This window comes from Symphalangus syndactylus, chromosome 5 (genome assembly GCF_028878055.3).
Source record: "Symphalangus syndactylus isolate Jambi chromosome 5, NHGRI_mSymSyn1-v2.1_pri, whole genome shotgun sequence".
Classification (NCBI taxonomy): Eukaryota; Metazoa; Chordata; class Mammalia; order Primates; family Hylobatidae; genus Symphalangus; species Symphalangus syndactylus.
The window spans coordinates 52,503,151-52,529,973 of NC_072427.2; the positions used below are offsets into that span (position 1 = coordinate 52,503,151).

At 43.1% G+C, this 26,823-nt stretch overlaps 1 protein-coding gene across 3 annotated transcripts in view; it reads left to right on the forward strand.

The window, feature by feature from the left end:
• GABRA5 (gamma-aminobutyric acid type A receptor subunit alpha5) overlaps positions 1-26,823 on the forward strand; it is an 87,197-nt gene that overhangs the window by 55,447 nt on the left and 4,927 nt on the right. For all 3 annotated transcript variants that reach the window (XM_055278458.2, XM_055278456.2, XM_055278457.2), the window contains exons 8-10: positions 19,762-19,905; positions 22,491-22,643; positions 25,781-25,992. In XM_055278458.2, coding sequence (XP_055134433.1) covers positions 19,762-19,905; positions 22,491-22,643; positions 25,781-25,992 — 509 coding nt within the window. The remainder of the gene's footprint in view (positions 1-19,761; positions 19,906-22,490; positions 22,644-25,780; positions 25,993-26,823) is intronic.

Below are 26,823 nucleotides of genomic sequence, written 5' to 3' on the forward strand. Positions count from 1 at the left end.
GCCTATCTTTGAATTCATTGATCTTTCCTTCTAATTGATCTAGTCTGCTGTTGAATCCCTCTGGGAATTTTTCAATTCTGTTATTGTATTCTTTAACTCCATGATTTCCTTCTGGTAATTTAAAAATATTTTCTGTCTTTTTATTGAAAATTCACTTTGTTCTTATATTGTTTTCAGTAAGTATCTTTATGATGGTTATTTTGAATTCTGTGTCAGATAAATTATATAACTCCATTTCATTGGGATCAGTTTCTGAAGATTTGTCTTGTTTCATTTTATCGAACATATATCCCTGTTCCTCATTTCTTTATATTCTGTATTTGGTGTGCATATTAAATAAAACATTCACCTCTCCCTATCTTCATAAACTGGCATTGTACAGGGAAAGACCTTCACCAATCCACCTTTACCAGAGATTCCGGGGGCCTCTCCAACCTTGGTGCTAGTCAAACTCACTTTCTTTATTCTAAGCAGCTCCTAGGCATCTGGGGTCTGCTGGATCCCACTAGCACTCAGAGACAAGCAAGACTGAAACCAGTTCCTCAGACAGCCCTCAGAAAATCTGTCTTTCTGCGTTTTCTGCATCAGTTGATATAATCATGTGAGTTTTCTTTAGCCACTTAAAATGGTGGGTTACATTCCTGCCTTGCAGCCCTAGAATAAACTCTATTTGGTTATCACATATAATTATTTTTATGTATTGTTGAATTCAATTTGATAATATTTTGCAAATGAGTTTTTGCATATATATTCATTTTTTATAATATCTTTTGTTTGGTGCCAGGGTTGGCTTCATAAAGTGGGAAGTATTCCCACCTTTTTTATTTTCTAGAAAATACTGTATAGAATAGGTGTTGATTATTTAAGACGTTTGTGGCCGGGCGTGGTGGCTCACGCTTGTAATCCCAGCACTTTGGGAGGCCGAGGCGGGCGGATCACGAGGTCAGGAGATCGAGACCACAGTGAAACTCCGTCTCTACTAAAAATACAAAAAAATTAGCCGGGCATGGTGGCGGGCGCCTGTAGTCCCAGCTACTCGGAGAGGCTGAGGCAGGAGAATGGCGTGAACCCGGGAGGCGGAGCTTGCAGTGAGCCGAGATCGCGCCACTGCACTCCAACCTGGGTGACACAGCGAGACTCCGTCTCAAAAAAAAAAAAAAAAAAAAAAAAAAAAAAAAAAGACGTTTGTTACAATTCTTCACTGAAATCACCAGGGCTTGAAGGTAACTGTTTAGGGAGATATTTATGATTTAAATTTTCTTAGTATTTAAGACTATTTGAATTATGTACTTCTTATTAGGTGAGTTTGGGTAAATTGTGTTTTTTGAGAAATTGGTTTATTTTATCTAAGTTATATTAAATTTGTGTAGAGTTGTTCATAGTTGTTATACTACTGTCTTGATGTCTGCAGTGTCTGTAGTGATATCTCTGATTTCTGACGTTGGTAATTTGTGTTACTCTCTCAGCAAGATTGGTAGAGGTTTGTCAATTTTATTGATCTTCTTATTGTTTGTAGCTCTTTGTTTCATTGATTTCTCTATTGCTTTTCTATTTTTTATTTCACTGATTTCTGCTTTCATCTTTTTATTTTCTTTCTTTTGCTTGCTTTGCATTTAGTTTGCATTTCTTTTTTGTAGATTCTCAAGGTGGGAACTTAGGTTATTGATTTCAGACTTTTTTCCCTTCTAGTGTACTCATTTAATGCTATAAATGTTTCTATAGCACTACCTTAGCTGTTTTGCTCAAATTTTTAGTCATTGTATTTTCCTTTCATTTCATTAAATGTATTTCTAAATTTCCCTTAAGACTTTCCCTTTGACCCACGTATTGTTTAGATATATGTTATTTAGTTTCCAACTCTTTATAGATTTTTCTGTTATCTTTCTGTCATTGTCTTCTAGTGTAATTCCACCGTATCCAGAGAATGCCCTCTGTATAATTACAATTCTTTTAAATTTGTGAGGATTGTTTTATGCACAATATGGCCTACTTGATATTTATTCTGTGAACATCTGAAAAGTATGTGTATTTTGTGGTTGCTGGGTGGATTGTCTACAAATTTTGATTAGATTATCTTGATTATGATGGTGCTGACTTCACCTCTATCCTTGATGATTTTCTCTCTCATTGTTGTGGATCAGTTGTTAATAAAGGGGCACTGAAATCTTCAGCTATAATTGTCTATTTGCCTATTTCCACTTTCAAGTAAATCAATTTTTGTTACACATATTTTTTAGCTGTGTTATTTGGTGCATACACATATATAATTGTTTGTCTTCACTATTTAATGTTTCTCTCTGTCTCTGGAAATTTTTCTCTGCTTTGAAGTCCACATAACTTGATATCAATGTGGCCAGTCTTGCTTTCTTTTGATTAATATTTGAATGATAAATATTTTTTCATGTTTTTACTTTCAGCCTCTATATATCATTATATAAAAAGTGAGTTTCTTATAAATAGCATAGCTCAGATTTTTAAATTTACTTTCCCAATCTTTATCTTTTAATTGATATATTTACACTCTTTATATTTAATGTAACTATTGAAATGTTAAGGTTTAAGTCTGCCATTTCTGCTTCTTAAATCTGGCTTTCTGCTTTTTCTGTGTTTTTATTTCTTTGTTTTCTTTTTTCTGTCTTACTGTGGACATTTTTAACTATTGCATTTTGATTTATTTATAATGTTATCATGTGTACATTGCTGTATAGCTTTTTCAGTGGTTCTTCTAGGTGTTACTTTATTAATTAATTAATTAATTAAAGAGACAGGATCTTGCTTCGTTGCCCAGGCTGGAGTGCAATGGGGTGATCATAGCACAGTGCAGCCTCAAACTCTTTGCCTCATGCAATCCTCTAGACTCAGCTTCCCAAAGTTCTGGGATTATAGGCATGAGCCACTGTGCCTGGCCAGTATTACTTTATATATACAAAATTTATCACTGTCTGCTGTATACTAATTTTGCCAGTTCAAGTGAAATATGAAAACCTTACCTCCCTTTTCGTCCCTTTACCTTTCCCTAATCATAACACAGTTGCCTTAAATATTTCCTCTACATACATCTTGAACTACATCAGAGAGTGTTGCATTTTTTGCTTGAACCATCAAACCTAATCTTGAAAACTCAATAGACAAAGGAAATTTTATTATATTTATCCATATTTTTACTTACTGTGTTCTTTTTTCCTTCTCAGTGTTCCAAGATTCATTCTTTAATGGTTATCTTTCTGTTAAGCAAACTTTCTCTAGCCATTATTTCAGGGTAGGTGTGCTGGCAATAAGTTCTCTTAGTTTTTATTCATATAAGAATGTCTTGACTTCTGCCCTTGATTACTGAAGGATATTTCACTGGATATGGGATTAAGCTTTGACAGTTCTTTTGGCACTTGAAAAATGTGCCACTTCCTTCTTGCCTCCAGGTTTCTGATGAGAAATCTGTCTTTCAAATTTTTTTTCTTTATAGGTAAGGTCTCATTTCTGTCTTGTTACCTTAAAGACTTTTTTTTCCTTTGTTTTTAGTGTTCAGAAGTTTGACTATGATGTTTATTGGTGTAGGCATATGATATTTATAGGTTTATTGGTCTACACCAATAACCTTTCTGGTGTGCTTGTTTGTTTCTGTAGGTTTTGGTCAAGTTTGGGAAGTTTTATGAATTAATTCTTTGAACACTCTTTCTGGCCCAGCCTGTTTCTGTTCTTCCCTGACCTCCAAGACATGGATCTCAGCTCTTTTGTTACACTCTCATTTTCATCTACTTTCTTTCTGTTTTACAGATTGGACAATTTCTGTCATTGTCTCTTCAATTCACTGATTCTTTCCTTTTTCCCCTCCATCTTATTTTGTTTCTCTAAGGAACTTTTTATCATGGATATTTTATTTTTTAATTCTAAAACTTCCATTTTTTTTTATTTTTCTATAGCTTCTATTCTGTGTTGAGACTTTCAGTTTTTTAAGTTTGTTACCAGCATGTTTGTACTTGGTCGTTGCATCGTTTTACAATGGCTGCTTTAAAAACGCCTCTGTCCAGTAATTCTGATCTCTGTCATCTCTGCTTTGGCATCTATTGATATATTTTTATTGAGTTTCATCTCCCTCATTCTTGGTTTGATGAACAATTTTCTATCATAACCTGGATATTTTGTATATTATAATACAAGGCTTTTTTTTTTTTTTTTTTTTTCTCACTGCTTTGTCAGGGGAAGGTGCAGTACAGCCTCATTACCACTGGGTCAGGGTAGAAATCAGGTTCCAGCTTAGCCTCTATTGATACAAGAGTTCCTGGGATTCCTTGTTAATGCTAGTGTGTACAAGACTTCCAGATCCATGCTAGACCTCTACTGATAGTTCCCTAGATGGGAGGAGCTGAGGTGACTTGTCACTTTCCACATAGCTTTCACTGACACCATATGCATGGCCTCATTACTGCCAAGTGGTGGAGAAAGTTGGGAACATCTGCTAATCCTCTGACATGACTCCCATAAAGAGCAGGAGGGAGTTGTCCCTGCTGGTTTAGATGAAACTCCAGGCTTCCCACATGGCTTTTATTACCATTAGGGGACGGGCCTCATTGCAGCTTGGCAGGAATGAATGTCCTGGCCCCCTTACTATGTGGCCTTCTCTGGTGTAACTCCATCAGTGGGTTGGGCACCTGGTGAGGGCAGAAGTCTTAGCTGTCTGTTCAGCATTTGCTAGCCTGGAATAGGGTAGGGCCACGTTTATTTCTGGGATGCTTGGTTGGAGTACAGTGGCCAGTGTCTAAAAGTTTCTTGTCCTACTAGGTTCCACCCTTTCTGGTCCTGTGACTAGATTGCACAGGCATCAGTTCTCGTTTGTCTGTGCCCATTGGTGTTTCCAAATTGCCAGCTTCTTTAGTTCCAAACCTGGGATGTGTAAGACAGGAAGAAAACCAGAGAGTCACCACTATGCCATCCCTTCAGTCCCAAGACCTATCTGCCTGCTTCTTTCTACCATTCACCTTTTTCCTACATTTATGTATAATATGCACTTTTATTTATAAATATAAATGTATGATATTTATTTTTAGCGGGAGGAATAGAGGAAAATGCATTTTCATCTTTCTGAAAGTGGCAATCTGCCTAGATTTGTTTTCATTTTAATTTATACTTCTTGTGGTTTACTTAGCCTCTTGACTAAATTTGTCTTTCACCAAATTTGAGGCATTTTGACCATTATTTCTTCTAATATTTTTTTCTGTCTCATTTTCTCTTTTTTATCTGAGGTTTTAATTATATGTACTATACCTTTTCGTATAATCCCATGGATCACTAGGGGTGTGTTCATGTTTTTAACCATTGTCTTCCCTCTATATTTTTTATATTGGATAATTTATATTTAGTGCCTCAAGTTCACTGACTCTTTCTTCAGTCATTTCCAATCTGTTCTTAAGCCTAAACAATAAATTCGCTATTCAGTATACAATATGTATCAGGTTTAGCATTTGTATTGGATTCTTTTAAAGTTTCAATTTCTCTGCTAGGATTTACTGTTAGTTTTTTATTACAGAAATTTTTTGTTATAAAGCATTACATATTCTCTTTTGTATTCTTAAGCATATTTATAATAGCTACTTTGAAATTCTTAAATGCTAAATCCATCATCTGAATCCTATTGGGATTAGTCTGCACTGATTGCATTTTCTCCTGAGCACAGGTCCTTTTTATCTGTTTCTTTTACGTATAATTTTGAATTGTCTCCTGGATATTTTATGGTTATATTGTACAGGCTCGGGATTCTGTTAAATTTAAAGTGTTCATTTTTATTTATTTGTTTTAAAGCCAGTTAACTGGGCTGAGTGTGAACTCCCAGCTGTGTCTTTCCTGTGGCAGGCAAGCCCTGAAACACAGGTGGTTCTCGCGCTGGAGTTGGGCTGGTATAGGCTTATGCTCCCCACATGCATATGCATAATTGAGGGGTGAGTTAGAGATCTGGGGAGAGATTATGTACATCTGTATACATCACTGTGGGCCTCCCTTGTGGCTCTTTTCCTTCTAGGATTTTGCACCTCACTCTCCAGCTGCTGCTTTGATAGTTCCAGCCTCTTCTTTAGGTTCCTCAAACGAGGGAGACGGAGGGGTCCTATCTGAGCATCAGCTGCCTTGCAGGGCTGACCCACAGCTTCTTAAGTGAAAAGCCCTTCCTTCCTCTAAGTGGCAACTCCTGTCCATTTCTGCTTGTCTTTGTGTCGCTCTGGGGCTTTCAGGGAGTAGTTTTTCATCTGACATCTAGAGATAATGGATGTTACCTAAAAGCAGACATTCTGCCATTCCTGGATGCAGAAAATGTTTTGATTTCAAGAATTTCATTTTATATTACTTCCATCATTCCAAAGAGATTTTTGGAATTAGAAGAGGAATTATATGTGATGAGCCAAAAGTTAGGTTAGATGGAAATAATTCAACTTTTTCAAACTATGATCTTTAGATATATACAGAGATTAAGATATACATTTATTTGAGGGGGCCAGTATAATGGAAAGGGCTATCTCTGGGATTTATTTAAATCATTTGCTTCCATGGGGTGGCTGGGGACATCATTACTTGGAACAAAGGACCCTCTGAAGATCCCTGAGGCATTTCATTTGGGAATCACTGATTGATGTCTTTGAAAGAAAATTACTTGTTTACATCCTCAGAGGAAGGGGAGTTGTACAACTTGAAATTATGCCACTCTTTGTATATGAAAATTATGCTTTTGATGTGATCAAAAATAAAACACTCTAAGTCAAAGATGATTATCTTTTTGATCATTGGTTAAGTTCAAGTCAACGTGATACCCAGATGTAATGCTACTGGTGAGCAGGGCAGGTAGCACATAAGTAAGTTTTGGTAAAGAAAACTACATGATGACCTGATTATTTCCTAAATTATCATATTTAACAACAAACAAACTGCAGTTAAATCATTTATCACACTCAAAGCTAAAATACTCATTCAATGAAAACTCTTCACTTTCTATATTCAATCAAATAAAATAAGATTCATATTATATATAAGAAGTAAGACCAATAGAAGTGCTCCTTGAATTCAGTAGGAATTTTGAACTCATATGTCAAATTTATCTTTATCTGCCTCCTATGTTTTTTTTCTTTTTTGAGACAGAGTCTCACACTCTCACCCTGGCTGGAGTGAAATGGCACAATCTCTGCTCACTGCAACCTCCCCCTCTCGGGTTCAAAGGATTCTCCTGCCTCAGCCTCCCAACTAGCTGGGATTACAGGTGCCCACCACCATGCCCAGCTAATTTTTTTTTTGTATTTTTAGTAGAGTTGGGGTTTCACTGTGTTGGGCAGCCTGGTCTTGAACTCCTGACCTCGTGATCCACCCACCTCGGCCTCTCAGAGTGCTGGGATTACAGGTGTGCACCACTGTGCCCAGCCTATTTGCCTGCTATTAAGATTGATTTGATTTGCTTTAGAGGTTGATCATTCATTTATATTTACTGTTAATATTATTACTATGAAAAACAATAAGAATGATTTTCTTCATATGTCATGTATTGTGTGTATACCGTTGACCAAGAGCTAGAAAACTGTACACACTTCACCTTTCCTCAGTTATGTGATTTCAGCTCAGCACATGATAATTTTAAGAGAAGAATTGCTATTCAACGAAGTTTTTTTCTTACTTGTCTTTCATCTTTTAGATTTACTAAAAATAGATGCTTGGCCAACTTGTTCACTTATACCGTTGGCATCTGAGTATGCAGAGGCTAAATGTGATAGTATAATGAGTTTCAAATTACTCAATTCAACAGTTCTCTGCTATTAGCAGAAAAAGGAATGCAATATGTGTCATTATTCTAATGAGCCACATGCTCTAGTTTCTCTAATGCAGAACTGAATTAACAGACATTTCTGTTATTGCTATCTCTACTCTCAAGAATTCCAGCAAATCTTGAAATTAATCTCAGCTTACAAAAATATGTTTCTTGGTCCATAAGGAAATTCCTTAAAGATAATGGCATGGTGTCCATTCGGAAGCAAATACTTAAACACAACAAGACTGTTTAGGAAAAAAATATATTTAGATTATGTCATTCATTTTATTTGTGGAGTGATTCATTAAATATTAACTTAAGCCATGAGATGACATCTGGATGCACGAAAATATGTACTAAATTAGAACTGGAAGCTTCTTTGGTAGTCATCCAGTGGAGAGAATTTCAGGAAATGAGGGGTGAATTTCACTGGAGTGAGCTACTATTCCACTCAGACACATGAATTATGCCTGCTGTTGCATTCATCATCCCCAGCTTCTAGTGACTCAGGATGAGCGTGGATGATCTAGAATACAGGTTTCTGAGTGCCTCGTGTGAACACGTTACAGTCTCAACAGTTGTAGAAACATACTGAAGTTTTAACTGTGTGGTGTCTGAATTTAGATTGTTTCAACAATCACGTTGATGCGTTAGTTACCCTTGGTTGTCACTGGAGTCTGAATGTTTGGCTCCTCCCCAAATCATGTGTTGAAACCCAATCCCCAGTGTATTAAGAAAGTGCGGCCCTTACGAGATGATTAGGACATGAGGATTGGGGGTCCTTCTGCATGGGATCAGTGCTCTTATAAAAGAGGTCCCAGAGAGCTCTCCCGTCCCTTCTGCCAATGTGAGGACACAATGAGAAGGCACCCAAGCAGACTAAGACAGTTACCATCTAAGAGATACTCTGAGTGTTGCTTTAGTCTGGTTTGGCTGTTATAACAGAATACCATAAATTGAGGTACTTAAAAACACCAGAAACTTATTTCTCACAGTTCCGGAGGCTGGGAAGTTTTGGATCAAGTTACCAACAGTTTCAGTGTCTGGTGAGGGCCTGCTTTGTGGTTAAGACAGCACCATCTCACTGTGCCCTCACATGGTGGAAGGGGTGAGTGAATTCCCAGGGGCACCTTTTATAAGGGCATTAATCCCATTCATGAGGGCTCCATCCTTATAACCTAATCACCTCCAAATACCCCACCTGCTAATGCCATCATCTTAGGGCTGAGGATTTCAACATATGAATTTTGGGGGGGACACAGTTATTTAGTCTATCACATTCTTCCCCTGGACACCCAACATTCATGCTCTTCTCACATGGTTTCAGTCCAAAAGTTTAAAGCCCAAAGTCTTAGCTGAATATCATCTAAATCAGATATGGGTGAGACCCAAGATATGATTTATCTTTGGGCAGAATTCTTTTCAAGCTGTGAAACTGTGACCAGACAAGTTGTGTGCTTCCAAAATACAATGGGGGCAGGCACAGGATAGACATTCCCATTCCAGAAGGAAGAAGGGAGTGAGAGTTGCAGAGAAAGTCCAGAACCCAGCGGGGCAAGTTCCATCAGACCTTAAAGCTTGAGATTAGCCCTCCTTGACCCACGCTCTGCCCTGCAGACCCATGGGGAAAGAGGTCCCTATCTTCCAGTGACTCTGAGGCAGCAGCTGTGTCCCAGCAGTTTTGCCAGGCAAGGATTGGGCCACATGACTTTAGGGATCCCCTGCCCCTGTAGGAGCTTGTGCCTGTGCCCCACAGCTCTCTGGGACTGGGGTCCTAATGGCTGTGCTTGGAAGCCTGGTGCTTTGAAATCTAGGTGGAGGCCATTGTGCCCCCTCTGCTCTGTTGAGCACAGCCCTCACCACACCAGGGCCCCCCAGAACCCCTGCTGGGGTGGCTGAGGAGTGTGGTGCTGGAGAGCAGGGAGCAGAGCTCAAGAGGTAAGGCAGTGCACAGCAGGACAGGGCAGGGCGCCTCTCCATCCTGCAGGTACCAGCATCCCTCCTTTGCATTCTCCCATTGTCTTGCACAGCAGCTCTTGGCTGGCTGACTAATGAATGTCTTTATTAAATGGTCCTTTGGCCACATCCACCACTGGTATTCTCTCCCAAACAGGCTTTCTCATTCCTTTCAAAATAGATTGGTTGAACATTTCCCAAATCTTTAAATTTGCTTCTTTCTTCTTCTTCTTTTGTTTTTTTTTTTTTGTTTTTGTTTTTCTTTTGTTTTTTTGAGACAGAGTTTTACTCTTGTCACTCAGGATGGAGTGCAATGGCACGATCACTGCAACCTCCGCCTCCTGGGTTCAAGCGATTCTCCTGCTTCAGCCTCCCGAGTAGCTGGGATTACAGGTGCCCACCACTACACCTGGCTAATTTTTGTATTTTTAGTAGAGACAGGGTTTCACCATATTGGCCAGGCTGGTCACAAACTCCTGACCTCAGGTGACCTGCCTGCCTCGGCCTCCCAAAGTGCTGGGATTACAGGCGTGAGCCACCATGCCCAGCTTGCTTCCTTCTTAACTAACAATTCCATCTTTAAGTCATTTCCCTCTTCTTCCATTTTATAATAAGCTATTAGAGAAACAGGTCACTTCAACACTTTGTTTAGCATATTTCCTCAGCCAATATTCAACTTCATTCCTCCTCATTCTGCCTTCCACAAAAACTATGACTAGAACACGAACATGGTTCAGTCAAGCTCCTTGCCACTTGGTAACAAGGATCTCCTGTCCTCCAGTTACCAATAACATGTTCCTCATTTTTTGTCTGAGACCTCATTGGAATGACCTTTACTGTCCATATTCCAACTAAGATTCTGCACAGGATTGCTTAGATATTCTCTAAGAAAATGGAGACTTTCTCTACAACTCTCCTGTTTTCTTTCTGAGCCCTCACCAGAGTTGCTTCAAACAGTCCATTCATGAAAATGTAGGCTTCTTCTAGCACACATCTCTTCCAGCCTCTACCCATAACCTGGTCCCAAAGCCACTTCCACATTTCGAGATATTTGTTATAGCAGCACCTCACTCTTGGTGCCAATTTCTTTTCTTTTCTTTTCTTTCTTTCTTTTTCTTCCTTTCTCTTCCTTCCTTCCTTCCTTCCTTCCTCTCTCTCTCTCTCTTTCTTTCTTTCTTTTTTTTTTTTTGACAGAGTCTCACTCTGTTGCCCAGGCTGGAGTGCAGTGGCATGATCTTCGCTCACTGCAACCTTCACCTTCCAGGTTCAAGCAATTCACCTGCCTCAGCCTCCTGAGTAGCTGGGATTACAGGCACCTGCCACAATGCTCAGGTAGTTTTTGTATTTTTTTTGGTAGAGATGGGGTTTCACCATGTTGGCCAGGCTGGCCTTGAACTCCTGACCTCAAGTGATGCACCCGCCTTGGCCTCCCAAAGTGCTGGGATTACAAGCACGAGCCACCACACCTGGCTGCCAGTTTCTATCTGAGTTCATTCAGGCTGCTATAACAGAATACCAAATATTGGGTAGCTCATACATAACACGAATGTATTTCTCACAGTTCTGCAGGCTGGGAAGTTCAAGACCAAGGTGCTAGCAGATTTGATGTCTGGTCAGGATCTGCTTCCTGGTTCACAGACAGCCATGTTCTCATTGTGCCCTCACATGGTGGTAGGAGTGAGGGGTCTCTCTGAGACCTGTTTTATGAGGCCTTTCCCATCATGACCTAATCACCTCCCAAAGGCTCTTATGACCAATTCCGTTTAGGATTAGATTTTAACATAAGAATTTTGTGAAAGACACCAACTTTCAGTCTATAGCAGGTGTGAGCATTCAGCACTCAGCTGAATACAAACTACCATGAAAGAATACTATACAAACCTCTATACAAAAAAACTAGAAAATCTAGAAGAAATGAATAAATTCCTCGACACATACACCCTCCCAAGACTAAACCAGGAAGGAGTTGAATCTCTGAATAGACCAATAACAGGCTCTGAAATTGAGGCAATAATTAATAGCTTACCGATCAAAAAATGTCCAGGACCAGATGGATTCACAGCCGAATTCTACCAGAGGTACAAGGAGGAGCTGGTACCATTCCTTCTGAAACTATTCCAATCAATAGAAAAAGAGGGAATCTTCCCTAACTCATTGTATGAGGCCAGCATCATCCTAATACCAAAGCCTGGCAGAGAATTTTAGACTGATATCCTTGATGAACATTGATGCAAAAATCCTCAATAAAATACTGGCAAACTGAATCCAGCAGCACATCAAAAAGCTTATCCACCATGATCAAGTGGGCTTCATCCCTGGGATGCAAGGCTGGTTCAACATACGAAAATCAATAAACGTAATCCAGCATATAAACAGAACCAAAGACAAAAACCACATGATTATCTCAATAGATGCAGAAAAGGCCTTTGACAAAATTCAACAACCCTTCATGCTAAAAACTCTCAATAAATTAGGTATTGATGGGACGTGTCTCAAAATAATAAGAACTATCTATGACAAACCCACAGCCAATATCATATTGAAGGGACAAAAACTGGACGCATTCCCTTTGAAAACTGGCACAAGACATGGATGCCCTCTCTCACCACTCCTATTCAACATAGTGTTGGAAGTTCTGGCCAGGGCAATCAGGCAGGAGGAGGAAATAAAGGGCATTCAATTAGGAAAAGAGGAAGTCAAATTGTCCCTGTTTCCAGATGACATGATTGTATATCTAGAAAACTCCATCGTCTCAGCCCAAAATCTCCTTAAGCTGATAAGCAACTTCAGCAAAGTCTCAGGATACAAAATCAATGTGCAAAAACCACAAGCATTCTTATACACCAATAACAGACAAACAGAGCCAAATCATGAGTGAACTCCCATTCACAATTGCTTCAAAGAGAATAAAATACCTAGGAATCCAACTTACAAGGGATGTGAAGGACCTCTTCATGGAGAACTACAAACCACTGCTCAATGAAATAAAAGAGGATACAAACAAATGGAAGAACATTCCATGCTCATGGGTAGGAAGAATCAATGTCGTGAAAATGGCCATACTGCCCAAGGTTATTTATAGCTTCAATGCCATCCCCATCAAGCTACCAATGACTTTCTTCACAGAATTGGAAAAAACTACTATAAATTTCATGTGGAATCAACAAAGAGCCCGCATGGCCAAGTCAGTCCTAAGCCAAAAGAACAAAGCTGGAGGCATCACGCTACCTGACTTCAAACTATACTACAAGGCTACAGTAACCAAAACAGCATGGTACTGGTACCAAAACAGAGATATAGATCAATGGAACAGAACAGTGCCCTCAGAAATAATGCCCCATATCTACAACTATCCGATCTTTGACAAACCTGACAAAAACAAGCAATGGAGAAAGGATTCCCTATTTAATAAATGGTGCTGGGAAATCTGGCTAGCCATATGTAGAAAGCTGAAACTGGATCCCTTCCTTCCACCTTATACAAAAATTAATTCAAGATGGATTAAAGACTTACATGTTAGACCTAAAACCATAAAAACCCTAGAAGAAAACCTAGGCAATACCATTCAGGACATAGGCATGGGCAAGGACTTCATGTCTAAAACATCAAAAGCAATGGCAACAAAAGCCAAAATTGACAAATGGGATCTAATTAAACTAAAGAGCTTCTGCACAGCAAAAGAAACTACCATCAGAGTGAACAGGCAATCTACAGAATGGGAGAAAATTTTTGCAACCTACTCATCTGACAAAGGGTTAATATCCAGAATCTACAATGAACTCAAACAAACTTACAAGAAAAAAACAAACAACCCCATCAAAAAATGGGTGAAGGATATGAACAGACACTTCTCAAAAGAAGACATTTATGCAGCCAAAAGACACATGCAAAAATGCTCATCATCACTGGCTATCAGAGAAATGCAAATCAAAACCACAATGAGATGCCATCTCACACCAGTTAGAATGGCAATCATTAAAAAGTCAGGAAACAACAGGTGCTGGAGAGGATGTGGAGAAATAGGAACACTTTTACACTGTTGGTGGGACTGTAAACTAATTCAACCATTGTGGAAATCAGTGTGGTGATTCCTCAGGGATCTAGAACTAGAAATACCATTTGACCCAGCCATCCCATTACTGGGTATATACCCAAAGGATTATAAATCATGCTGCTATAAAGACACATGCACACGTATGTTTATAGAGGCACTATTCACAATAGCAAAGACTTGGAACCAACCCAAATTTCCAACAACAATAGACTGGATTAAGAATATGTGGCACATATACACCATGGAATACTATGCAGCCATAAAAAACGATGAGTTCATGTCCTTTGTAGGGACATGGATGAAGCTGGAAACCATCATTCTCAGCAAAGTATCACAAGGACAAAAAACCAAACACCACATGTTCTCACTCATAGGTGGGAGTTGAACAGTGAGAACACATGGACACAGGAAGGGGAACATCACACTCCGGGGACTGTTGTGGGGTGGGGAGTGGGAGGAGGGATAGCATTAGGAGATATACCTAATGCTAAAAGACGAGTTAATGAGTGCAGCACACCGACATGGCACATGTATACATATGTAACAAACCTGCACATTGTGCACATGTACCCTAAAACTTAAAGTATAATATAAAATTTTTTAAAAAAAGAAAAAAACCACAAATGACCACCGATCAGTTGTCAAGTTATTGAAACAAAGGAGAAGTGTCATCTGGGGAAGTGACAGGATAGCATACCACTCAAACAGGAAGGGTCTTAAATATGAAAGAGTCAAAGTAGCAGGCAGGATATGTAGAAAATTGAGAGTGGACCCCTCCCTTACACCCTTATACAAAAATCAAATCAAGATGGATTAAAGACTTAAATGTCAAACCCAAAACTATAAAAACCCTAGAAGAATATATAGCAATGCTATTCACGATATAGGCATGGACAAAGATTTTATGACAAAAATGTCAAAAGCAGTTTCAAAAAATGCAAAAATTGACAAATGGGATCTAATTAAACTAAATTGCTTCTGCACAGCAAAAGACACTATCATCAGTGTGAACAGACAACCTACAGAATGGGAGAACAGTTTTGCAAGCTATCCATCTGACAATTGTCTAATATCCAGAATCTACAAGGAACTTAAACAAATTTACAAGGAAAAAACAACCCCATTAAAAAGTGGGCAAAGGCCATGAACAGACAGTTCTCAAAAGAAGACATTTATGCAGCCAACAAACATGAAAAAAAGCTCAATGTCACTGATCATTAGTGAAATGCAAATCAAAACCACAGTAAGATACCATCTCACACCAGTCAGAATGGTGATTATTACAAAGTCAAGAAACAACAGATGTTGGCGAGACTGTGGAGAAATAGGAATGATTTTACACTGTTGGTGGGAATGTAAATTAGTTCAACCATTGTGAAAGATGGTGTGGTGATTCCTCAAAGATCTAGAACCAGAAATACCATTTGACCCAGCAATCCCATAACTGGGTATATACAAAGGAAAATAAATCATTATTCTATTATAAAGATACATGCACGCATATGTTCATTTCACTATTCGCAACAGTAAAGACATGGAATCAACCAAAATGCCCATCAATGGTAGACTGGATAAGGAAAACGTGGTACATATACACCATGGAATACTGTGCAGCCATAAAAAGGAACAAGATCATGTCCTTTGCTGAAGCTGTCATCCTCAGCAAACTAACACAGGAACAGAAAATTAAACACTGCATGTTCTCACTTACAAGTGGGAGCTGAACAATGAGAACAGATGGACACAGGGTGGGGAATAACACATACTGAGGCCTGTGGCAGGGTAGTGGGGGGAGGGAGAGCATCAGGAAAAATAGCTAATGAATGCTGGGCTTAATACCTAGGTGATGGGTTGATAGATGCAGCAAACCACCATGGCACACATTTGCCTATGTAACAAACAGGCCCATCCTGCACATGTATCCCGGAACTTAAAAAAAAAAGTAGCAGGCAGTGTGAGTGATGTTTGTTGAGCAGACAAAGAATATGCAAAAATCACTATTCGTGGAGCTGAAACCAAAAGCTGGGAATTCCCATGAAGTGGTTAGAAGTGAGGGAGCAGAGAGCAGGGTGGTGGCCAGATATGAAAAGTGGATGTAGAGGGGAAAAGAGGGACGTAATTCAAAGACAACCACTCCATTTTAAGACCAGATGACTTGGGAAATACTGTTTTCCATGAGGAAATTGGAAATAATTGGAAGAGGCTAGTGAATTGAAGGTAAAAAAGCCAATCGGCGTGTGAGGGAAGGGTAAGCAATTGTTACATGAGGGATTTCTTCCTAAACACTGCTGGCCTCCTGCCTTACTTCTCACTGCTGTCTGCAGGGCAGACAGTCTTTTCTGCTGGGAGAGTGACAGTCCTTTTTCTTCTTTCCTGATCTGGGCCCATTAAGTTCACAAATAGTAACAGCATGGTCTCTGACTCTCTCCCCTGTCAGGCCAGTCATGGCCATAACCCTATGTGATTCTGCAAGGTTTTACTGTGGCACAGTGATGGGAGTGTATCTTCATTGGTACCTGGGCAGACGTGTTATCTGTTCATCCCTATTGGCTTATTCCTCTTATCTCCCATTTGATCTTGAGCGAGGGAAAGGGTGTGGCCAAACCCCACTCATGTCATTTTTACTGTCAAATTTAAAGCAGAGATATTGGGTGTCCAGTAGGCCATCAGAGATAACATGGCTTTATCTGTTTGTGTTTTTCAAAGTTTTACCATTGATGTGTTAGGTGCTGACCTGGTGTTCAGCTCAGGAGACTTCAGATGGTCTAATTGGGGTGCTGTGACAAGGTCTTGTGCTGCTGTTATTCTGCTCATTCCCACCCAGGCTTTCAAAGAGAGGGGAGGCCGAGGCGGGTGTATCGCTTGAGGCCAGGACTTCAAGACCAGCCTGGCCAACATGGCAAAACCCCGTCTATACAAAAAATACAAAATTATCCAGGCATGGTGGCAGGTACCTGTAATCCCAACTACTCAGGAGGCTGAGGTGGGAGAATCGCTTGAACCCAGGATACAAAGGTTGCAGTGAGCCAAGATCGTGCCACTGCACTCCCGCCTGGGCAATAGAAAGAGACTGTCTAAAAAAAAAGAAAGAAAGAAAGAATGGGAAGCCTAGAGATATGGGTTTAGATAACTCAAACCCTGTACATTTTCAAGTCCCCAAAATTCCAAGAATCTGTTACATTCTAATCTGCATTGTCATAGGCAGTGAACACACAGAGTCACACAGTTGCCGGAGCTTACCAGAGACTCACAAACTGAGTTTGCTTTGGACCAAGAATAAGAAAGTAAAGTAGAAAGACCTTTTCGTATTTGACACCAAGCAAAAATCATTCCCCACACGGTTATGTCCATCATAGCTGCTGTTGATGAAGTACCTACTGTGAGTCAGGTGCGTGCTAAATACTGGACATTCACATATCCACTTTGTCATCAGTGAACTAGGAGATGGGGGTTATTTTCCCCAGTCTACAGATGGGAAAATCAAGGCTGAGAGCTCAAAGAGGTTGCTCAAGGCCACTCTGGTAGTGAGTGTCAGGCCCATGCTGCCTTACTTCCTTTGTAGTTATTCAGAAGACCCATGGTTTCTGAAATACCTTGAGAATTTGTGCCACTGCCACCTCCCACTCAGGATTTGCAAGGCTAGGAGAGGACAGGCAGGGTCAACCCAGGGGAAGAAGCCTCAAGGAAAACGGTGATGAATTTCCAAGCCCGATGCTAGTGAAAACGTTTCAGGCCTTCTTGCCTGGCTCTGCTGATGTGTGGTCAGAAGAGGGTGAGCTTTATGTTTTCCAGAGCTCTAAATCATGACAAATGCTGGCACTGCAACGCTGATTGCCTCATTTACTCTTGTCCCGGCAAAAAGATTGAATGCCACACTGCTGACACAGAGAAGGAATTTAGTGTTGGTTGCTGAACAGTGGAGCTGAAATGGACACAAGGGGTCATTTATTCCCACTCTTAATGTGATGAGGAGAGCAGAACTTGACGATGTCCAGCTGACGCACTGCAACCACATTGTCTCTTGCTGCTGTCCTTATTAATGCTTTTAACATCGTCAATATCAATAGGTCATTTAATATTCACTAGTAGTTTGAAAAACAAGATCATGTGAATTATGATGACGCATTATATGTCACTCAGTGATTCTCAGTATCTTTCATCCTTCCAATGATTATTTCATTGGATTCTTACTGTAAGGTAAGGATTATCATCCAACCTCTGCCCCCTAACCATGGAGAAAGGGGCTCACAGGACTTGCACCCAGCGAGGCCTCAGGTCAGGCTGGCCTCGGCCCCAGCCAGCCTCCCCACATCTCTCCCTGCTGGCAGTGCTCAGGCACGTACGCCTGGTCCCGGGTTGGTATGCCACTTGGCCTCAAGCCCAGGAGGAGCCATCAGTGACTGTGCTGTCCCCAGTCCCATTGAGGAAAGTGATGGGTGGGCCACAGCCTCCACACTCCACAAATCCCACTGTGTCTCACATCCTCAGTCTGCCTCCCTCCAGGTCTTTGCAGGAGGCCCCTCCACCCGCAGACCTCTACAACTCCCAGAGGACCCCTATGTCCTCCTTCCTGCATCTCTCCTTCTCTTCCCCTCCCTGCTTCCCTTTCATCCTTGAGCAGATTTGGCACTGAGTTGTCAGCTCCTCATCAGCTGATGAGGGCAGCACTGTTTCCTGCGCTCTGCATACTGTTTAGATGAATGTTTGTGTTCTCAGATGCCCCTGATATGGCTTGGCTCTGTGTCCCCACCCAAATCTCACCTTGGATTATAATAATCCCTACATGTCAAGGGCAGGACTAGTAGAGGTAATTGGATTATGGGGGCAATTCCCGCATGCTGTTCTTGTGATAGTGAGTCTTACAAGATCTGATGGCTTTATAAGCGTCTGGCATTTCCCCTGCTTGCACTCATTCTCTCTCCTGCCACCCTGTGAAGAGGTGCCTTCTGCCATGATTGTACGTTTCCTGAGGCCTCCCCCGCCATATGGAGCTGTGAGTCAATTAAACCTCTTTTCTTGATAAATTACCCAGTCTTGGGTATTTCTTCACAGCAGCATGAGAATGGATTAATACAGTCCCTAACTCCCAGAACTGCCCTAAGCTTTGGGCTTCTTTGCAAGCTTCCAGATTCATATATTCCAGCCTAGTCACATCTTTCAGAGGTTGCCCACTCTCCTCCGCTTATGGCCCCCCTTACCCCATCCTCAAGCCAACAGTGGTGAGTGGAGCTGTTTTGTCATGCTTCTAATCTCTCTGATTAGGGAAGTTCTCTGTTTTTAAGGGGGCAAGTGATTAGATTGTGCCCCCTGGGAAAATCACATATAATCTTCTGATATTAAGGTCCAGAACCTGAATTCTATGTGCACAGTGTCTTTTGCCAAGTAAGGTACCATATTCACAGGTGTGACACCAGGGGTGCAGGTCCTGCTTGCCACACCACCTTCACACCCAGGATGGTGTGGACAACAGGTGCCTGTTGCAGAGTGGAAGGCTTGGAGTAGGGAATGCGGCCGGGTGCTGCTTCAGGTGCTGTGTGCTTGTAAATCTTGACGTAGGTCATGCAGTCATAGCCAGAGCCTCAGACATGGCTGCTGTTTTTACCCTATTCTATGATGAAGGGACTGAGGCATAGAGAATAAGTGACCTGCCAAAATCACAGAGCTGGAGGGACCCAGGCATTCTGGTCTCAGAGCCCATGTTCTCACCTGCTGCACCACCATGAGCTCTGCAGAGAAACACACACGTACCGGGAAGTGCCAGACAGCAGCCTGGCACCCAGGCCTTTAGACACGGGAAGAAGCCGAACTGCAGTGGCATCTGCCCTGGTCCGACCACCCTATGCGTTCTTTAGGTCGTGGAACCTTGACTTTTCAAACCTTCTCATCCTCTACCTTGCTACTTTAGTAAAACCTTCTGTGTTTTCCAGGTTGGGAATGATTTCATGTTTAAGTCACTTTCTGCCCCCTCCTCACACAGATGCCTACCCTAATTCTGAAGTCGTCTACGTCTGGACCAACGGCTCCACCAAGTCGGTGGTGGTGGCGGAAGATGGCTCCAGACTGAACCAGTACCACCTGATGGGGCAGACGGTGGGCACTGAGAACATCAGCACCAGCACAGGTGAGGGCTCGGCACTCACTGTGCTCCCAGGCGCACTCAGGACACCACACCCTCGGAAAGCTCGCTGCTCCCAGCACCCCTCTGCAGGGGCCACGTAGGAGGCCGCACAGCAGCCAAGCACACCCTGTCCTGGCCAGCTGTGCTCTCCATGGGCCACAGCTGTGTGGGAGCTGGCCAAGGGAGTCCTCCCAGCCCGCCCCTCCCTGCAGCTGCACACAGAGGCACCAGCTGTGGCCGGCAGTTGCGGTGGACCTGATTATATAACACCCCCCTAAGCAGGAAAGGTAGACAGCTTCCTACAAACACCCCCAGTTACCTGCTCCCCGACCTCCTGCTTTAAACAGTGCAGAGATTTTCCTGGAGTTGAAGTTGGGAAAGCACAAACAGGCAGCCTACAGAGAAGAGCTGAAATGTACAAGAAGGAAGCAGACGCTCTCAATGCCAAGTGCCCTGGGCTGGCTTGAGCCCTGCAGGGCCAATATAGCCCGATCCCAGCCTGGCTTCCCCTGACACAAAGTAGGTGGGGAGACCAAAGAAACAGGATGCATTGCATCTCCAGAGCCTGCAGGTTATGTGGCCAGATGTCTCCAGGACAGGAAGGCCCAGCCATAGAGGTCAAGGTCACCAGGGGTGCCGTGAGCAAGGGAGGTTTTGAGCTCCAAAGAGCCTCTGCAGCCTTGGAGAAAAGCCTAAAGGGAGGGAGGGGGCCCTGATGGCAGAATGAGCTCTAAGCCCCAGAGAATATTTTCAGGGGAGCTCTCTGTCAGCATAGCTGATTGTCAGCACCCCTACCCTTGCAACTGGCCGAGCACACAGGCCGTTTAATGCATAGCCTTTTCTGCATGCACACACACGCAGTCAGCACCTTGTTGACCCACGGGCCTGCGCCCTGGGCATCCCTGGGGGATATGAGAGTCTGGGAGGATGGCTTCACCATTTGGTTACCATGCTAAAGGGAAAGACAGAGAGAACTGGCCGGTTTTATGCAAGCCAGCGGAAGGTAGTGTAGCAGGAGTTTGGTGTAAGCAATTGTGATGCTGAGGGAGGATGCTCCAGTTTGGAGCTATTTCATGTAGTTCTTTAAATATTAATAACTGGGATTTCTACTCCTATTTGCATTCTACAATCTTTTAAAACAAACACTACCGAATTTTCCTACTCTCAACTCAAAAATAAAACAAAATGAAAAGAACTACCACCAAAAGAATTAGGAGAGTAATTTCAAGCCCTACTGTAAAACAGAATGCCATTTCACTTCTTCAAGTGCTAAGGAGACAAAGACTTGGATCACCAGTAGAGATCCAGTCCTTGCTACCAACATACCCTCTGCCTCTTCTTTGCCCATTTCTCGGCTCTGCTCCCTCACCTGCTGCGGACTATGGGGAAAGTGCACTTTTGCACTACGGGCTTGTCCGGGCACTGCTGAGATTGTTGGCTTCTCTTGTGTTAGAGGGCAGATTTTTGCCACATGTGATTGCTATGGTTCCTTCGTCTCCGACATATGCCATGTTTTGAGTTGGCACTCAGTGAAGCATCCACAGTGGGCCTTGCTGAGCTGTGGGCTTCCATCCCAACAGTAAGCACTGCAACTGTGCTGTCAGACTCTAACGTCCCAACATGCAGTCCCTGCAGCAGCAGACCACTACTCTGACAGACAGATCGGGGCTGCACTGATGGAGCCCCCAGAGCCTATTCTCCCCATGTTCACAGTGCATCCCAGCTCTCCGGCCACACCATCCACTCCTCGCAATTCAGCCAAAGTTCTTTGAATTGCTCTTCCTCCACCCCTCAAAGAACACTTCCCATCTCCCCAAGGTGAGGCAAATCCAGGTAGCAAGAAGACAGGCCCAGAAGGCCTCACACTCCCTGACCATAGCCCCCGACCTCAGCTCCTTACCAGTCCACCATGAGGACAGCATCATTCTCAGCAATGAATGGGAGGTCTCCTCGTGCCTCCCACACAGCCAGGCAAATCCAGAGAAGGCACTGGGGCATCGCCAAGGAAATGCCCCCGATTTCAGAGAACAGGCGACACCTCTCTGGTACATGGCAGAAGGGATGAGCTGCCAGGACCCAGGGCCTCCTGAGCTGCTTCATCTCACCCTGCACCTGCGACACAGCCAGCACAGGGCCTGCTGCTTGTGGGAGTGGTCGTCTCACCTCCCTGGAGCCTCTAGGCTGGAAACAGGAGGGACTCTGTCCACCCTCTGCAGGGCTCTGTGAAATCCTGAGTTACATCTGGGGAGGCTAAATCCTGAAATCCTAATTGCAGAAGCAGGCGAGGGAGTGGGGGGAGAGAGGCACAGATTGTGACCGGAGATTAGTAAAACACACAAATCTGATTTTCCCCAGGAAGAGCATCCGTCATCAAAGGCTCTTCAGAGACCAGGGGTCATAAGCCTTACTTATAAAATGACTGATAAGAAATTTATGCATCCTCCTGTGTCCTCTCCTTCACCCAGATCATACAAATGAATGTTTGTCCAACCCAACAGGGGAGTGGAAGGGAGGCTCCTGGTGAACTCCTTGGATGCAGCAAGCAGAGACTCTAGGGGACTGATGTGCAGTCATTTGCTTATTTGCAGGCGAATACACAATCATGACAGCTCACTTCCACCTGAAAAGGAAGATTGGCTACTTTGTCATCCAGACCTACCTTCCCTGCATAATGACCGTGATCTTATCACAGGTGTCCTTTTGGCTGAACCGGGAATCAGTCCCAGCCAGGACAGTTTTTGGTGAGTGTCCCCAAGCCAGGCCTGGACACTGGTGTTTTGCGACTGACGCTAACCACCCCGAAGCAACAGCAACAACCTCCACGAAACTTCTAGTGCTGCCTCTTTGTTGTGTGACCTGGAAAACAAATTGACCAATTAATTAAGAATTTAATGTTAAGGATTAGGGTTTAGGATTTCTCTCCAAAGAAGGGTTTAAGGAATATCACATGGTCTATTTGATAGTTATTTCCTTGTTGAAAAGCCTTTTTGTGTGGTTTGACATTGCCAGCATGTATCTGTTTTATGTGAGATTTTGCTATGCAGGTTGAGCATTCCTTATCCCAAATGCTTGGGACCAGAAGTGTTTCGGATATCAGATTTTTTTTTTAAATTTTGGAAGAATTGCATGATACCAGTTGAGCATCCCTAATCTGAAACTCCGAAACGAGCTCCAGGGAGCATTTTCTTTGAGCATTACGTCAGTGCCCAAAAAGTTTTGGATTTTGTAGCATTTCAGGTTTCGGATTTTTAAAATAGGGATACTCAGTCTGTAGAATTTTTGGTTCTCACCAAGTATGACTTTGTAAGTTATCAGGCAGTTTTCTTTGAAATGTGCTTGCCACTTTAAAATTAACCACCAAATAATAATCAATGAGATACAATAGTAATGAATTAAATATATATACCTGATAAGAATCTAGAGCAGCATCATTTTACATCCCTAAGACATAAACTAAATTGGGAGAGCTCTAACTCAGGAGGTACCTCGGCCCAGCAGGCACAGTTGAGCGTCTGAGTCTTAATTACCTCGAAGCTCAGCTTCCTCAGATTCAGGAAGATACTAAAGGCCGTTTTGCCAGTCAGTTGTGATCTTGGATGCTCACATCTTTGTAAACTGTAAAGTACGATTCACGAATCAGCATTTGCTATTGCAGTTTCCTTTCCAAAGCAGGAAAATGTTAGCATGCATTTTATCTTAATGCTCCCCCAGGGTGTAGGCTGACCAAGAGCTCAGGGAGTTCAGGAGTGAGTGGCACAGGGGTGCTCCCGTCTGATCATCACTCTGCCTCCAGCCAAGAGTCCAGCTTCACTTACCAAGCCTGAGCGAGCGTCAGGATTGTTTCAGGAAGGTGTGGAGGTTGGCTGGTGACCAGGCAATGCTCCCCAAGTTAATGTGCCTGATGAACCTTTAGGGGAAATTTAGTTGGTAGGCAGAAAAAAAGGCGGGAGGGTATTGCCTGTTATTGTCGGGTTTTTTGGCGGGGAGTGGAGGGAGATTCCCAATGAATGTTAAGATATTAAAGGCCCAAGAAGAAAACTCAAGAGGCTTAGTTTATGATCATGCATAGAACACTTCCCCCTCAACACAGTGATTAACTGGATTTCTAAAAAAAAAAATCAAAGATCTCTATTGATTCCTTTGGAAGTGTTGATTTCATGCAGGGAATGACGTTTACTGAGTACTTGTAGAGCTGTGAAGGATGGCAATGAATGAAGCCCCAGCCATACTACATGTCCTTGGTGCTGTGCTGGTCTCCTGGGACTGCCGTAACCGAATCCCACACACTGGGGACTTAAACAACAGAAATGTGTCATCTCACACTTCTGAAGGCTGGAAGGCTGGGATCAGGGTGTTGGCAGGGCTGGCTCCTCCTGAAGCCTGCAAGGGAAGGGTCTGTTCCTGGCCTGTCTCCTGGCCTCGGGTAGCTCTTTAGCTCATGGCAGCATCACTCCAGCCCTCACACAGCATGCTCCCTGCGTGCATGTCTGTCTCCAAGGTTCCCCATTTTATAAGGGCATCAGTCATAGCGGATGAGGGCCCATCCCAGTGACCTCATTTTAACTTAATTACTTCTCTAAATACTGTATTTCCAAATAAGGCCGTAATCTAGAGTACTGGAGGTTAGGACTTCAACATATGAATTTTGTAGGCCCACAGTTTGACCAATAGCAGGTGTGTTACACCCCCATCGCCCACACAGGTGCATGCTTATGCAGAAGGCAGGGCTAGCAGGTGGAAGCTATGTGAACTGCAAGAGTCCAGCAGACCTGGCTCCCAGTGTCGTTAGTCTCATCTCCTTGCTGGCAAGCTTGGGCACCTTGCTAAATACTATTAAATCTTCAGGCTCTGCCACCTGCCAAACAGGGATACTGACACCTATCCAGAATGCAGCTTAGACTAGAGTCTGACACTCAGTGGACCCAGTAGCTGGTGCATAATCTGCCAGTCCTAAGGAATGTCCCCTTCCAGGGATCCAGCCTGGCTGTGTGGTCACTGCAAAGTTTTCCTAGTGGCCACAGGCACCATGCATAGCAGGCTCCAGGGGATACTGTTCCCTCTTTGAGGGAGTGACATGCCCAGACCGAGATTCAGATATGGCGCTTCTGTTGCTCTCTGGCTCTTACAAGTCTGCAGTCGGGTGAAAGTCTTTCTCACTTGTTTGCAGGGAGCCCTCTACTTCCAGGTGCATAGTAAATCACTGGGAGGCACCTACTGGCTGCGGTGTGAAATGTGACTGTCATTCTGCCTTGGATCTTGCCTTAGTGCTGCAGGAACGCATCACTCACTCTACACGTCTTTGTTGAGCACTGGCTGTTTGCCTGGCTTTGTTCATGGCAGTGGGAGCCAAAATCAGAGCCGAATCCCTGCCCTCCTCAGTTCACATTCTAAAGGGAAGGGACAATCAAGACACAGAACATCAGCAATCATCTATTTAAGTGCTGTGAATGTGCTAGATGTTAGCAAAACAGTAGAGGAAGGCGCAGGCTGGGATTAAAATCACCAGTCCCTTGGGAGGCTGAGGGGGGTGGATCGCATGAGGCCAGGAATTTGAGATCAGCCTGGCCAACATGGCGAAACCCCTTCTCTACTAAAAATACAAAAATTATCCGAGTGTGGTGATGCCTGCCTGTAATCCCAGCTACTCAGGCAGCTGAGGCACAAGAATCACTTGAACCGGGGAAGCAGAGCTTGCAGTGAGCCGAGATCATACCACTGCACTCTAGCCTGGGCGACAGAGCAAGACTGTCTCAAAAAAATAAAAATAAAAATCACTAGTCCCCTTTGTGTGTATCACTTTGGGCTTGTTGTACTGGGGTCCTGGGTGCCAGCATTGACCCGTTTCCATTTTTCACTCTGCCCCGCCTGACCCCCACAGGGGTCACCACCGTGCTGACCATGACGACCCTCAGCATCAGCGCCAGGAACTCTCTGCCCAAAGTGGCCTACGCCACCGCCATGGACTGGTTCATAGCCGTGTGCTATGCCTTCGTCTTCTCAGCGCTGATAGAGTTTGCCACAGTCAATTACTTTACCAAGAGAGGCTGGGCCTGGGATGGCAAAAAAGCCTTGGAAGCAGCCAAGATCAAGGTACTGACTGTTTCTCCTCCCTTCTTCCAGGTCCCCTTGACAGAGAAAGTGTGCCTGACTCTATCCAAACATGAGACAAGGTGCTGTTCCTTCCTACCCACCAGCCCTCAAATGCTCCTTCCCTTATATTCAAGGCCCTTATCAAGTCTTACTGACAACAGGTCCAATTTCACTCCAGCAAGAGGTGATGGAATGTGAATGGCTTGGGCCTATTTATATTCAAGCCTATTATTTTGGCAGAAGTAACTCCTGCATCTTGAGGGACGACTTGTCTGGTTTTAGTTGTGGAATCTGTTCTTCCACTCGTTTTATCCCATTTCACCATGAGGGTGTCCTCTTCAGGTGACCTTCAGGTCGAGAAGGGGGCACCAATGTAATGGAAGGAGTTCCTCAGCAAAGCACACCCAAGCCCCACTGAGTACATGATTTAAACTCCTTACACCAGGCACATAAATTGTTGTGAAAGCATTACTCTGTTCAAAGCAAAGAACCATCAAGTATTTAAAGGGTGATTTATGCCCAAATCTTAAGAACATTTGAAGAAAACGTGTTATTCCAAGCTGCACTGTTTCCTTGGGGAGATAAGAATAACATTCATGGACAGTACATAAAGCAGCATGTGGTGACTGCTAATTTCACCACACAGAAAACAAACACACAGATCTCTGTACGGAGAGAACAGGAGGTCAGAGCCATCAGGGCGACCTGAAAGTAAAACTTAATCTGTCCTTTGGAAAATCAGCATGAAGGGAGTCCTGGAAGGCATTAGAGAGGCCTCGAAGTGTAAGTCCGACCTCCCAGCCAGGGGCCACAAGCCAGTTACAGCAGAGC